Consider the following 14,206-nt stretch of genomic DNA (forward strand, 5'->3'; position numbering starts at 1 on the left):
CCTTCGCCATAGCCAATAAATTTATTATATTCTGCTGTAATTTCTCTTTCTTACCAGACGAATACCATTACGGTTTCACAGTCAGTTAATTTTACGGTCCTAAGATACCCTGTTACATAATCTCAGACAGCACATACTTCCCTCAGCGAAAAGATATAAAGTATATACTCCTTTATCTGGACCCGGATCCACCTCATAAACTACTCAACTCTTCCTTGACGCACTGCCTACCTATCCATCACTAACATCCGATAACAACCAGACGGGTAAATATACAGCCTTTAATGCTCGTTGGCGGAGGTAATGAAGGCTGTATCTAATCCCCCAGATTCGAACAGCCAAACCTAAGCTGAATAAAACCGTCTGGTGATAGCAAGAATAAGCTAATAGAAAGGGGAAAAAACACTGCATTAGACTGAATGCGTTAAAACACACTCTCTTAACTCAGTTACTGCGACAGCTCTTTTCTAGGGAGGATAAATGAGTCTGGGAGTAGCAACAGTGAAAATACAGGGTTGTCCATATATAACGCTCCTCTTCACTACGCCGGGTGATTTCTGGTGTGCTTTGGGGACGGCTTAGGCGGCGTTATTAATGTCTAACTTGTATTTTTTATCTCCTATTCCCACTGCCACACCCACTCCCACACCAGCAAACTGAACCGTCCCCCCAAGACATAATACACCAATAGACTAGTAGAGATTACTATCAACTCCTTCACTACAATATAACCACTTCGAACTGGCGACTTTTTTTCTTTTTCTTTCCTTTATTTTTGTTCTTGCTACCTCCAGACGATTTCCTTAGCTGAGTGAATTATAGGGCCGTCAGTTAATAGCGCTGTGCTGGAAACCCACTTGGCGGTATCTTGTGCGATGCGGGGACAGCTCAGACTTCTGGTGAGGGCATGTGTGTGGGGGAGGGAGTAGGAAATGAATAAACGAGGGAAGGAGGAAAGTGATAACGCTGACTGTCTGCTTGTGCGGGTGTGAGTGAGGCAATGGGGGTAGGAAATGAATAAATGATGCAGGATAAACACTGATAACGTTTAAAATCTGCTGGTGTGGGTGTGAGTGAGGTAGTGGGAGTATGAAATAAATAAATAAATAATGCAAGAGAGACACTCATAAACGCTGATTCGGCTGTCCTCGCAAAACACTAGAAATGCCACTGTGGAGAGAAAGAAAGGGATATATATGAACCACCCTGTATAAACGGTACCATTGTTCTGATAAAGTTATGTCCAATTCAATGCCGTATGGCCCACTTTATTCTCGCTTTCTCCATACGCTTTTATTCAGCATTTAGGGAGACTTTTCAAACTGGGAGGATAGGTTTAGCAATCACTGTCCATTTCTCTTTAGGGGCGCTCTCCCAAACTCAGTAAAATCGTCTGGACCTGGGAAAATTAAATTAAATAAGGTCACCGAATTAGCCTGTTGCAAATTCTGGGCTACAAGGAAGTTGAAAATATCGACACTGATAATTTTCGCATCAGCATGAATCTCGTTTAGAATAAATGAATATCGTGTGAAACTATTTTTGACATAATGTAATAATATCAAATACTTGCTGAACACTGTTATGCTTCGATCTAGCCGTAAATAAGGAAAATAATTAGCAATTTTTCGAACAGTGCGAAAGGACTGTCTTACATATCGCATCGTACCTTCCCTCGTTACGGCACTGTTCTGAAAGTACTTGATATATTGTGAAGGCTATTATCACACATTTTTCTGTTTTAAAGGCTATTTATGTTATTACTAAGGTTTTGATCGATGTCGACAATTTCAACTTCCTGGTCGCCCAAAACTCGCAAATGGTCAATTAATGGGACTAAGCTGATAAACCAATAAACCAATAAACAGGTCTCCGAATAAATGGGGCCAAGCTGGGGAAAAAATGGAATAAAACGAAAATATATAAAATGCGTCAAGAGAGGCTACTGAAGGAGACATATTCTACATCTTTTTCCACGAAGGGTATTTAATCAGTTAAATAAAATCGTCTGGCTGTAGTGATAATTTAATACACTACCGAAGTGATTAATGGAGTATTATTCTAATGGAGATTCACTGTTTTCAATTTCATCACTAAATGGGGTCTCTAGTAGGCTAAATAAAATCGTGTTCTTTCATTCAGCCACCGAGCACTTTACAACAAAACTAGAGCGATTATTACGGTGGGAAAAAAAAGAAGCAAAAAGCAAGCATGAAAGTACTAGATGCGGGAGCTTCGAGGCCATTCGGTTAATGCCCTTTGGTGTATAATGCAATGTGGCCTGTGATGTGGTGCGGTGTGGTGTGGTGTGGTGTGATGTGGTGTGTGCCATCCCTGAGCCACGAATATCTACGAGAGTGCAACACAGAACGAGACAAACGGACAGGGCTTCTTCTTCATTCCGCATCTAAAAATGATTCCAGTAATAATTAACAGCTGAGATTTTTTTCTTGTATAAATACTTAAACGCCTTTATAAAAACGATCCCGTCATAGGTCAGATCGAAGTAGGTAATATAAAGGGTCAAGCAGGGGTAAAAGTAGGTCTTATGAGGTCAAAGTAGTCATTTAAGGGATCAAAGTAAGTCATTTAAAAGGTCAAAATAAGTCATAAAAGGTCAAAGCAGGTCATCTAAGTGGACAAAGTAGGTCATATAAGGGGTCGAAGCAGGTCACAAAAGGAGCTACAGCAGGGCATATATGGGCCAAAACAGGTCATATAAAGAGTAGGTCATACAAGGAGTCAAAGCAGGTTATAAAAGGGGTCAAAGCAAGCCATATAAGAGGTCAAAGCAGGTCACAAAAGGGGCCACGACATGACACACTCTGAATAAGCAGGTTGTCTTATAGGTCAAAATAGGTCACATTAAGGTCCCGGAAACAGGAGTCATAGCGGGTCATCTAATAGTCCACATCAGGTCACTTGGGGTTACTGAAGGTCACACTGGTCAATCTTCAGGTTAAACAAGATCACATGAAGGGTCACAGGTCACAATAGGTTACAGGTCACTCTCAATCAATAGGCCACTACACAGGTACAAAACACGTAATATTCAGGGTCACAATAGATTATTTAACAGGTCATAACAGGTCAAATTAAAGGTCATAGAAGGGAACACTCAGGAATTGTGGGTTATGCTTCATGTCACAATTTTTCATAGTAAAAAAGTAATATTAAAAGATGGAATATGTCACAGTAAAGGTAAGGGTCACACTTAAGAACAACAGGCCATATCAGGTCTGGCAAGGTCATATTAGGTCTCACATATGATGAAGTTACAGTCATATTACACATTAAAATTCACAAGACGACATATTACAAATTAAAACAGGTCAAAACACAGGTCAAAAGGTCATATTAAAGGCTACATTTAGTCATGTAAAGGTTCGCATCCCAAGAGGCTTTGAAGACCTCGTAACATCTGTCCCTTAGCAACTCATTCTGCACATTACACCCTCAGTACACTCATCCATGTAACTAATGCAGAGTATGTCGAGATTAAGTAACACACATGAGAATATTAACCTTGGAATATGCAAAATAAATGGCTAAGGAATCTGTGCTACGGAGCGTCTTACGGCGGCACGGATTGAGGGAGGGGGTACATCCCCCTATAATTTTGGCAGAACAGCGATTTAATTAAGTAAAAGAATTTAATTTTCCAAAACATATACAACGAATAACTTACATAATTACTTTCACATAATTATTTAATGGGAAAGACAGAAGTGGCTAAAAATTATAAGGATTTTGGTAGTCACCAAAAATTAAAACTTTTGATTTTTTTTTGCTATGAATCACGCTCCCCCTTTTCCAAAATCCTGGATCCGCCCTGCTATGTCACTGACCCTACACGGTATTAAACTGAAAGTCAAAATGGGTCACAGGGTCATATAATAAGTCAAAATTCACTGTAGGTCAATATATGTCGAAACTATACACCATGCAGGTCAAAAGAAGTCACGATAGGTCACTGAAAAGTTAATTGCCACTGCGTTAGAGAGAGAGAGAGAGAGAGAGAGAGAGAGAGAGGGGGGGGGAAGTGGAAAAAAAGGAGTATTTAACTTTCAGATACAGGTCAGAAATTTCTGGGAGAGAGAGAGAGAGAGAGAATCAGTCTTGTTTCAGATAAAAAACAAAAACATGTAGGTTAAAAACATGAATAAAAGAAAGATCGACAAACAGATAGATAAATACCAGAGAGAGAGAGAGAGAGAGAGAGAGAGAGCGGTGCGTGAGTGAGGGAGCGAGTGAGAAAGTGAGAGAGCAGGGAGAGTGTATGACCAGACGGGGTGAGAGTCAAAGCCACACTGATCCTACCTCACCTCCTCTACCCTCTCTCTCTCTCTCTCTCTCTCTCTCCATGCCTTTTCCACCCCCTCTCTTTTTCCATTCATCTTTACGAGTACTTTCCCTTCTTCCCTCCCTCTCTCTCACCCTCTCTCTCATTCGCTTCCTAAGTCTATTCTCTCCCTTTCTCAATACTCTCTCTCTCTCTCTCTCTTCTCTTTTTCATATTCACCTTTCCCTTCTCCATCCGCCTTTCTATCCATTAATCTTTCTGTCTATTGATCGATCTATCTGGCTTTCCAACTAGCCATCTCTACCTATCAGCCTCTCTATTGACCTGCCGATCTATCATTCTATCTACTTATCAACTCATCCTTCGATCTATCAGTCTATCTAATAATCAATCTATCCATCCATCCGTCTAACTACCAATGTATTTAAGCATCTGTGTATCTGCCTATCTATCTATCTAATCTATCTATCTATCTATCTTTCTGTCTGTCTATCATTCTATCTGTTTGTCCGGAAAAAATAACAGATTTGAAAGAGTCTGTTTTGATGGATGATCGAAGAAAACTGGCGTCCCACTAACTTGCTTAAGTGTATTTGCGTTCTCTCTCTCTCTCTCTCTCTCTCTCTCTCTCTCTCTCATAACTAATTGAAAAAGCCATATAAATTCAAATCTCAGTCTTTCTTTAAATTAATTATGTACACGGTTAAAGTTCCTGAAAAATATCTGGTGAAATATCCGAAGAAATGAAGAAATCGCCGAAAAAACGAGAGAATCCATGAGAAAATGCTGTATTAATCCTGGAAAATACTGAAAAATTAATTGCTGAAATGCTGAATAAATGCTAAAAATTTGCTGAAAAGGTGCTGAGGAAAGTGCTGAATATATACTGAAAATGCTGAAAAAATATTGGGAAACTGCTGAATATTTTGCTGTTAATTGCTGATAAAATTGCCTGTCATCACGGCCTCTCTCACTGCCATAATTGCCATCAATACTATCACCGTTCCTGTCATCATCACTCACACCAGCACATCACCACACTGTCACCACCACAAAAACATCACACCCATCTAGTCAACCCTACCACCATCACTACCACAACACCACCAAACCACCACACCACCACTGCCATTACCACCATCACTACCACCACTGCCTCACCACCACCACTGCCTCACCACTACCACCACTGCCTCACCACCACCACTACCACCACACCACCACCACCACACCAGGTCCCTTAAAAAATGCAAGTTTGCATTAAACTGATATATTTTACAGCCTACGTGCTTGCAAGTAGTGCACGGACCTTAACCTTAAGTGGAGGTAATGTGTGTGTGTGTGTGTGTGTGTGTGTGTGTGTGTGTGTGTGTGTGTGTACCAAATTAGCACTATGAATCTCCCCTAACCTGGTTATATCCTCTGATGTTATTACTACTGAAATTAAAGTCGTTATCTTACGGAAGGATTATTCTCTCTCTCTCTCTCTCTCTCTCTCTCTCTCTCCTATATAGAAACATAGGCAATGCTACGCTGTTGCAACCCTTCATCTGACCAAGCACATACCCACCCCCACCTACCTGCACACCTAGCCAAGCGCATAATGGCCCTCCTTCCCCCCCCCCTGTAATACAGAGACATTAAAACTTAAAAATTCAGTAATTTATCCATGGTAAACATAACCTGGGCCCTTCAGATTCTTTGCGCAGGGAGCACTGAAATATGAGAAAAAAAATATTTTTTTTTTCTTTCTCATTATTTTCAAAAAACTGCTTAAGACACAGCATTCTACCTATCAAAAGGCACCAGTTCACTCTAAAATACATAACTATGTTAAATTTCATGACTCTAAAGTTACTTTCTGAGATTTGCTCCGGAAACAAAATATCCACGCCACTTATTGTTGTTGATCACAGTGATAAAATACCTCCTCGGACTTCGTCAGGTGGAGGGTAAAAATGAAATGATAACATTTTCATCGTACCATCACACTGCCTACCGAGTGAAATGGGCCACACAATCATTCACACACCATCCAAGCACGTAGAATCCTGGCTCCATCTCTGCCTGAAAGCATCCACGCATTTATTATAATTATCAGTAGTAGTTGCAGCAGTAATAGTAGTAGTAGTGGTAGTAGTAGTAACAGCAGTAGTAGTAGGGGCAGTAGAAGTAGCAGTAGTAGTAATAGTATATTCGTCTTACAAACTTGTCAGATAAAGTAACTCTGTCGATTACCAGATCAATATCATTTTCTCAAACATCTTACTCTGCACAGAAGCACAAAAGCTGATGGGTTTCTTTCAGCATCCTCTCCAGTCTCTTTATGCCATTTTTATCTATGCATACATCAACCACAGTATAACACTCCACCACACAATACCACCACTGCCACATCTACCGCTCTCCGCCACCAACACAACCTCACCACAACCAAAACTGCCTCAACCACCACCACACACTCAACTGCCCCAGCCACAAGACACCACCACAAGTTAGCCCTAAAGCACGCCAATATTCTCTTACGCTACGGCCACAACCACATCTCCTGCCACCCACCACCACAGCTGCCCGCACTACACGCCTCCACATTCACAATGTCCTCTCCCCTCTACCCACACCACCACCACAACTGCCCTCTACCCCACACCACCACCACAACTGCCCTCTACCCCACACCACCACCACAACTGCCCCCACCACACAATACCACCACAACTGCCCTCTACCCCACACCACCACCACAACTGTCCCGACCACACAATACCACCACAACTGCCCTCTACCCCACACCACCACCACGACTGCCCCCACCACACAATACCACCACAACTCAGTCCTTAAGCACGCCAATATCCTCTAAGCTCTCCTCAGCCGGCCCTCCCTCTCAGCCGCCTCACTCTCACATCACACTCAAGAGTCCCTTTCATCCTCACACGGATTTCACTCTCTACTCTTTATTGTTTTTATGCTTTATTTACGTTTTTTCGTGCAGTATTTTTCTCTTTTATTTACGTATATCTTGCTTTATTTTGTTTACCTCTTATCTGCTTGTGTGTTGTCTGTTTTTACTCTCCTTTGTTTAATGTTGATCAGATTCAGAATCAACATTAAAGCTCCTACTATTCATTCGAAGCTCAAATTGACCGTGCTGAAGCAGTTTCGTAGGCAACACATTCCTCACATCATTTGCAAATCGAGAACCGTCTGAGGTAAAAGCCTATCCTAAAAACAAACGAATATGCCAACCGAACACCGCCTCCGCGATGTTAGTATCTTCGTCAGACTGGTGATATACCATTTTCAGTTTCCTAATCCATGCACTATTACATTCACGTGACATTGATGGGGTATATATATTACATCAGTACTAGGGTACATACTGTATATAATTTACATGTGTTGTTCATGGGATGTTGTATAAACTAGACAGTTAGCCTTATATTGTTTGTCATCAATCCATTCTTAAAATGCCAATGGTGGTTGTCATTGTATCACAGCGTGTAAGAAAATCATAAGGAGGTAACCCCGGATATAATGGGTACCAAGCAGACAAATAGCACTTTGATTTCTATAATCTAGTGGAGAATGCTTTGTTGTTCTGAGATCTTACTTCAGCATTATGTCCATTGCTATGAATTGTTCCTTATACAAGACACGAAGCTAAGAGAATTATATCTGGAGGGAGAGAAAGAGCGTGAGAGATAGGGGGGGGGATGGAGGGGTGGACAGATTGAGGGGAGGGGAGGATCATGTGTACTAACTCTTACTGCATACTCACGTCTTCTGTGCCAGTGATGGTTGCAAAGAGTATCGAAGTATGGGATGCCGATAATTATTTTATTGGGTGTACCTATAGGACGACTGCACAGAGGTAGTTGCTGACCTGTGGTAGGCGGGTTTGTTCAACCACACTGAGGTTAAGCAACAAAAATAACAACTACTACTAACATGTTGACGATTTGTAGCCAACATAATTCTACACAGTACTAACAAAACACTAACATAAGACTATTAAAACACAAACAAAACACCTTAATCATTTCACAGAACAGATTATTAGAAGTGTTGACAGCAAGATTTCCAAACGATAAATCCTATATGCGTGAATACCGGAAAAAAAATAAAATAAAAAAGGTTTCGTCATTTCCCTCTGCCTCAGGAGTGTAAAAAGGACTTAGCCGAGCATTTAACACTCCACTCTCCGCAAGTGGTGGTGGAGGGTGTTTTTAACTGTGTGTGTGTGTGTGTGTGTGTGTGTGTGTGTGTGTGTGTGTGTGAGAGAGAGAGAGAGAGAGAGAGAGAGAGAGAGAGAGAGAGAGAGAGCGTGTGGGATAAAAGTTGTAGAGGAAAAAAAAAAAAAGAAGGAAGACAGACAGACCGAGAGAATGTGGTTCAGGTGTGGCAGGAAGAAACTGGAAACATAAGAAAGAAATCACGGAGGAAATGAAAGAGAGAGAGAGAGAGAGAGAGAGAGAGAGAGAGAGAGGGGGGGGGGAACAGGCGTCTGAAGCAGATGTGTGAGTGTGTAGGTGTGTAACTAAGAATTATATAAAGGACTTTTCGAAAGTGTGTGTGTGTGTGTGTGTGTGTGTGTGTGTATGTGTGTGTGTGTGTGTGTGTGTGTGTGTGTGTGTGTGTGTGTGCTGGCAAGTCCAAGGGGAAATACTTGAGAGAAAACAAGAATTACATTTTTTCTGTATATGTGCCAAAATGTGTATCATGCCAATTGTTTCCATGGCAACCCAGGAATGAATAAACAATTTTTCTCAAGCGAAGGAAAAAATGTTTCGCAGGTAAAGAAGAAAAAGTGGGTGGAGGGACTGAAGGAATCGAAATAAAAAAAAAACGAGAATAAGGAATTTATCTACCTGTCTATTATCTGTCTATCCATCTGTCTATCTATCTATCCATCCATTCATCCATCTATCTATCCATCCATCAACCAATCAGTCAATCCGTTTATCTACCTGTAGCCACGTGTAAAAACTGCAATTGATATATGAAAATCCTATGACATTTTGATTTATTTTTTTACACATTCCAAACTATAATGAATACTTGCTGGAGGGAAGAGGAAAACAGAGACTAATATATAACACATACACCACAGAAAAGTACAATTATCCTCGAAAACGCGGCATAAAAATACAAGACCATATCAATAATACTAAATGAATAACACAACAAAGAAGATACTAGTCTGAATATAAGGTAGTAATATGAAAGATGATGAAAATAAAAAAATGATAAATTCGAGGCAAAGACGTCAAATATTGCACGAAATTAAGCCAGTAAGGCATAAGAATACGGGAATAATAGAACAGTGAAGAAATTTAAAACCAAGCCACATAAATAATAAGAAACAGTTCAATAAGATGTCAATAAAGCAACACCATAAGCATAAAATAGGAAGGAACAAAAGCCACAAATAATAAGGAATGTAAGCAGAATAACAAAGCAATGCACATAAGAAACAGAGGCTAACCGCAATACGTCTCCTGTACGAGTGTGACAAGACTGCTAGAATAAGACAAGGATAGTAAAGATTATTTCTGCGTCTCATATACCCAATAGCAAAGCAGATAAGGATGTCTAACAATCATATACCTTACTATTTCAAAATCGTACAATAACAAGAATGAGAGATTTGTTATTCTTACCTTCGACACCTACAAAGATTCTTGCTGTGGCCCAAGGTTCATCTGGACTTGAACTCTGTGAACTGGAGACTAAGCTGGACCTTTTCTGTTGTTCATCATCATCATTCTTTGGGGGGACAGGGAAGGAGATGAGGAACGTTTGTCTAACAAGGCAAATAATTAGTTCAGAATAATACAGCAACATACGTTTGAGATCTTATACCTACCTTTGATATTTCCCAACAAGGTAACAAATAAGGACCAGCATTACATTAAGTACATTTTATTACCTTACACGATGTACACACGGCTACTATACATAGAGAAACGTACACGTGAACAACAACAGTGAAACATAAGCTCAGTGAAACATGAAACCACGGGGGATTCACTGATTTGGAATATATTGCTGAAACCCAAGTGATAAACGCAAGAAAAAAATAAATAAATAATACGTATGGAAGCAAATTATATAGTAAAAGCCTGTCAAAAATAACTTAAAAAAAAAAAAAAAACAAGGAAAAGAAGGCATTAAAATTAAATAAATTAAGCTCGACAGAAAATAATGAAATAGAAAGAGGAAAATGGAATCGAAAAAGAAAATTATTTATGCAAAAAAAGAAAAAAAGAATATTCTTAAAAAAGAACCATGAAATTCGAGAAACCAAAATGTAAAATGAACAATATAATCGTGAATAATAACTCATTCAGAACAACGACGTATTGTATATTTTGTTTTTGCTATCTCAAGACGATTTTATTCATTGCAGGAGAGACTTCCAATTGGAGGGGTTAGATACAACCTTCATTAACCCCCTCACTACTAGGGCGCTCTCCTAGATTGAAGCGAGTCGTTGGCAGAAGAAAAAAAATGAAAAACTAAAAAAGGAAAAAGAATGGACCATCAAACTGCAAAAGTAATGGCGAAAAACTTCCATCTGGAAACGTTCTCTCTGTCTCTGTCTCTGTCTCTGTCTCTCTCTCTCTCTATCTATCTATCTATCCATCTCTATCTATCTATCTCTTATTGCCTGAAACTGAATGAAATCGTCTGGAGATAGCAAGAATAAAATGATGAATACTTCATCGAACAGGAGGGAGAACAAGACAAAAAAAAAGTATAATTATGGAAGTGAAGCGTCTTAATCCGAAAATCCTTAGGGTGTGACTGACGGAATGGGCCGCTCTAAAAATAAGTCATGGTATTGAAAGTAGGTTAATGAGAACAAGAGGGAAATTAATTGAGCCTGTAATTGTCTCATCAGCTGGCTCGTTTAATATTAATTGCTTATGAGGGATGAGGAGGAGTGAAATCATTGCATCCATACACATAATGCCACTTCGACATAAACAGGAGGCTGGTATTGTGGTGTTAGTGGTGTCAGGCGCTGGTGTTAGTGGGGTTCTGGTGGCATACTGGTGTTGAGAGACTGGTATTGTCATGTCACCACTAAAGAGGCTTGTGTTAGTGGTTTTAGGTGCTGGTGTTAGTTGGTTTTAGTGATGTGTTGATATTACTGGGACATTGGTGGTAATGATGTTAACTGGTGTTGTGGTGTTGTCAGATTCTAGTAGTATCGGTGTAAGTGACTGGTATAGTAGGTATGTAGGTCATGGTATAACTAAAATCATAATGCAAACTCTCTATAACCGTCCACTGAGGACAGAGAGAATTGTCAAGTGATATCTAAAAATCTACGCACCGATATTACGGGTCTGTGTCTATTAACCTTAGTAGTCATTTCAGGCTCCTCAGAATCGGTGGTACGGTGGTCAATGTTCTAGTTCGTCCCCCCAAAAAGTCCTTGGTTCGATTCCTGGGAAGTATTAAGAGAGATGGTGCTAGATAGGGACGCCTTCAAGTGGTTGCATCAATATAGCTAGTTGGTTCCACTGTCCAGGTATACAATCGTCCCTCATCTTTCTCAATATTCCCCAAATGGATGATTGTGGACTGCAGGAGAGGGGCAAGTTCAGCCTGCAGTTCACTGGGTTCACGTCCAGATAAAGTGAGATGAATCCAGCATTGCAATCTTACTGCGAGAAAGCTGGGAACAGCTGTCCATCCCCGTCCCCAAGTTTCCAATTCGTGTCTAAAGAATGGCGTCTGGTTAAGGGTGTGGTAGGGTGTGGTAGTGGTGTGGCTGGGTGTGGTAGTGGTGTGGCTGGGTGTGGTAGTGGTGTGGTGCAGTGTGGTAGTGGAGAGTCTGCAAGGTGTGGTAGGGATGTGGTGGGAAGATGTGTTATGAGTGAGTCTGGGAGAACTGGTATGGGAGTGGCTGGTAGGTGTGGCAGCGGTGTGGCTGGGTGATGTGGTAGGGGTGGTAGGGATGTGACAAGGAGGTGCGGCAGGGGTGTAGAAGGCCTCAGGGGCAGAGATGTGACAGGGATATGAGGTAGAGATGTGGGTGTGTCATAACCAGGATGCGACAGGAGAGAGGGTGTGAAATGTGGAAGGGAGGGGGGTGTCTCAAGGTGTGGCAGGGATATGGGTGTATGTAAACGACCTGGCAGGGGTGTGGAGGGGTGCCCACGTACCAGGGGTGTGGCTCTCGGATGTAGGGGGGTTGGGGAGAGTGTCTCAACCCTATCGTCCTCTCCTAAAAATACCTCGTCTTCAGAGTAGCCCAAAGAGAGCTCGTCATCGGAGGAAAATGGTAGAGGATCATTGTACAAAAGAGGAGGGGGAAGAGAATGAGGGGAGCGAGGAGGAAGAGGAGGAGGAGGAGGAGGGGAGAGGGGAGAGGAAACAAAGTGAGGGAGAGGGGAGGAAACCATGGGGAGGAAAGAAGTTGAATGAGAGGTCAAGTTGAAGTGTAGGATGTCAGGGTTTGTCGTTTCAAGCGGATGGGGAAAACTTCCTTCCGAGAAATCGTTTCGCGGATATGTACCCTCTTCAAGGTCATCCAATGTCAGTTCCAGGTCGTTCTGCATGTCGTTTAGGGGGTGATCGAGGTCGTCTAAGGAGTGTAGGGGATGGTCCAGGTCGTTTAAGTGGTCGTTCACGTCATTTCGGTTGTCAGGTAGGTCAGGAGCAAGGTCGTTCTCCTGAAGGTGGAGGTCTGAGGGGTCGTAGCTGAGGTTAAATACTCGGCTCAGGTCATACAGGTCGTCCATGGGATCGTCAGGTGCTGCCAGGAAGCTTGTCTGGAAGGAAAAGCTCAGGGGTCAGGCCAGGTCAGGTCAGGTCATTATTATTATTACTATTATTATCGCCATTAGTATCTTTATCTTTATTGTCATCATCATCATCATCATCACCACCATCATTTTCATTATCGTCACATAAGCATGCAGATTCAGAGACGCACATGTACACAGATAAACATACCACAAACACAGACACGAACGCAGGCATACACAAGAAAAACATACAAACTCGGATCCACATAAACACAAAATTAAGATCCATACATAACACACAATCCAAAACACACACACACACACACACACACACACACACACATACATACAAAAGCTTGCACACAGATCCTTCCATTTGCACTCAGAAAGAACAAACAGACGCTAACAAACGCTCCAGATACATGGCCCATTATTCGAATCCCAAATCGCCCTCCCCTTCCTCCACCCCTTTCGGCCCCCACCCCCAACACCATCCGCCCACCCATCCCCATTCATTTCCTACCTTCTCCCAAATTTGCGTTCTTTTGCAGCTTATTTCGCGTTGCACAGTGGCAGAATAAGACAGCACTACGGCTCTGCATTCTGTTCACAGCACTTCTTCGTGGCTAGTATCGTATTCTGCACTTCATTCGTTTGACCTAGGCGAAGGTTTTCGTCCTTTTGCAGCTTATTTCACGTAGCTTAGTGGTAGAATATAGCAATGCTACGGCTCTAAATCATTTCCATAGCACTTCTTCGTGACTAGTGTCATACTTTAGTGTTGAAATATTGTTACAGAGCATTCAATTTTACACCTACTTAAAGTGAAAAGAGAATAGTAGTATATTCTAGTGTGACTGTTGTTACACCTCAGCACTGACGATCTGGAGATGGCAATTTTAGACCAACTTAAAGTGAAAGAAGAATATTATAATATTTTAGCATTAATCTACTGCTGCAGCTCAGCGTTCAAGATGGAGGGATGGTAATTTTAGCCCACTCTGAACTGAAAAGAGTACTCCTTGTCTCCGGGTCTTCCCTATACAGTATATCTACCCTCCACCCACCTCCTCTCCCAGCCTCCCCTCTACCTCCACCCTCCACCCACCTCCTCTCCCGGTCTCTCCGCTACCTCCAC

General features: G+C 41.6%; 1 protein-coding gene across 1 annotated transcript in view; it reads right to left on the reverse strand.

Moving 5' to 3' along the window:
* Positions 1-11,471: 11,471 nt before the first annotated feature.
* LOC145391827 (uncharacterized) overlaps positions 11,472-14,206 on the reverse strand; it is a 43,838-nt gene continuing 41,103 nt past the window's right edge. Inside the window, exon 10 of the mRNA XM_080266314.1 lies at positions 11,472-13,111. Coding sequence (XP_080122440.1) covers positions 11,980-13,111 — 1,132 coding nt within the window. The 3' untranslated portion in view covers positions 11,472-11,979. The remainder of the gene's footprint in view (positions 13,112-14,206) is intronic.

This window comes from Coenobita brevimanus, chromosome 20 (assembly GCF_032717465.1).
Source record: "Coenobita brevimanus isolate Jiangsu-jjx chromosome 20, ASM3271746v2, whole genome shotgun sequence".
In the NCBI taxonomy this organism is placed as follows: Eukaryota; Metazoa; Arthropoda; class Malacostraca; order Decapoda; family Coenobitidae; genus Coenobita; species Coenobita brevimanus.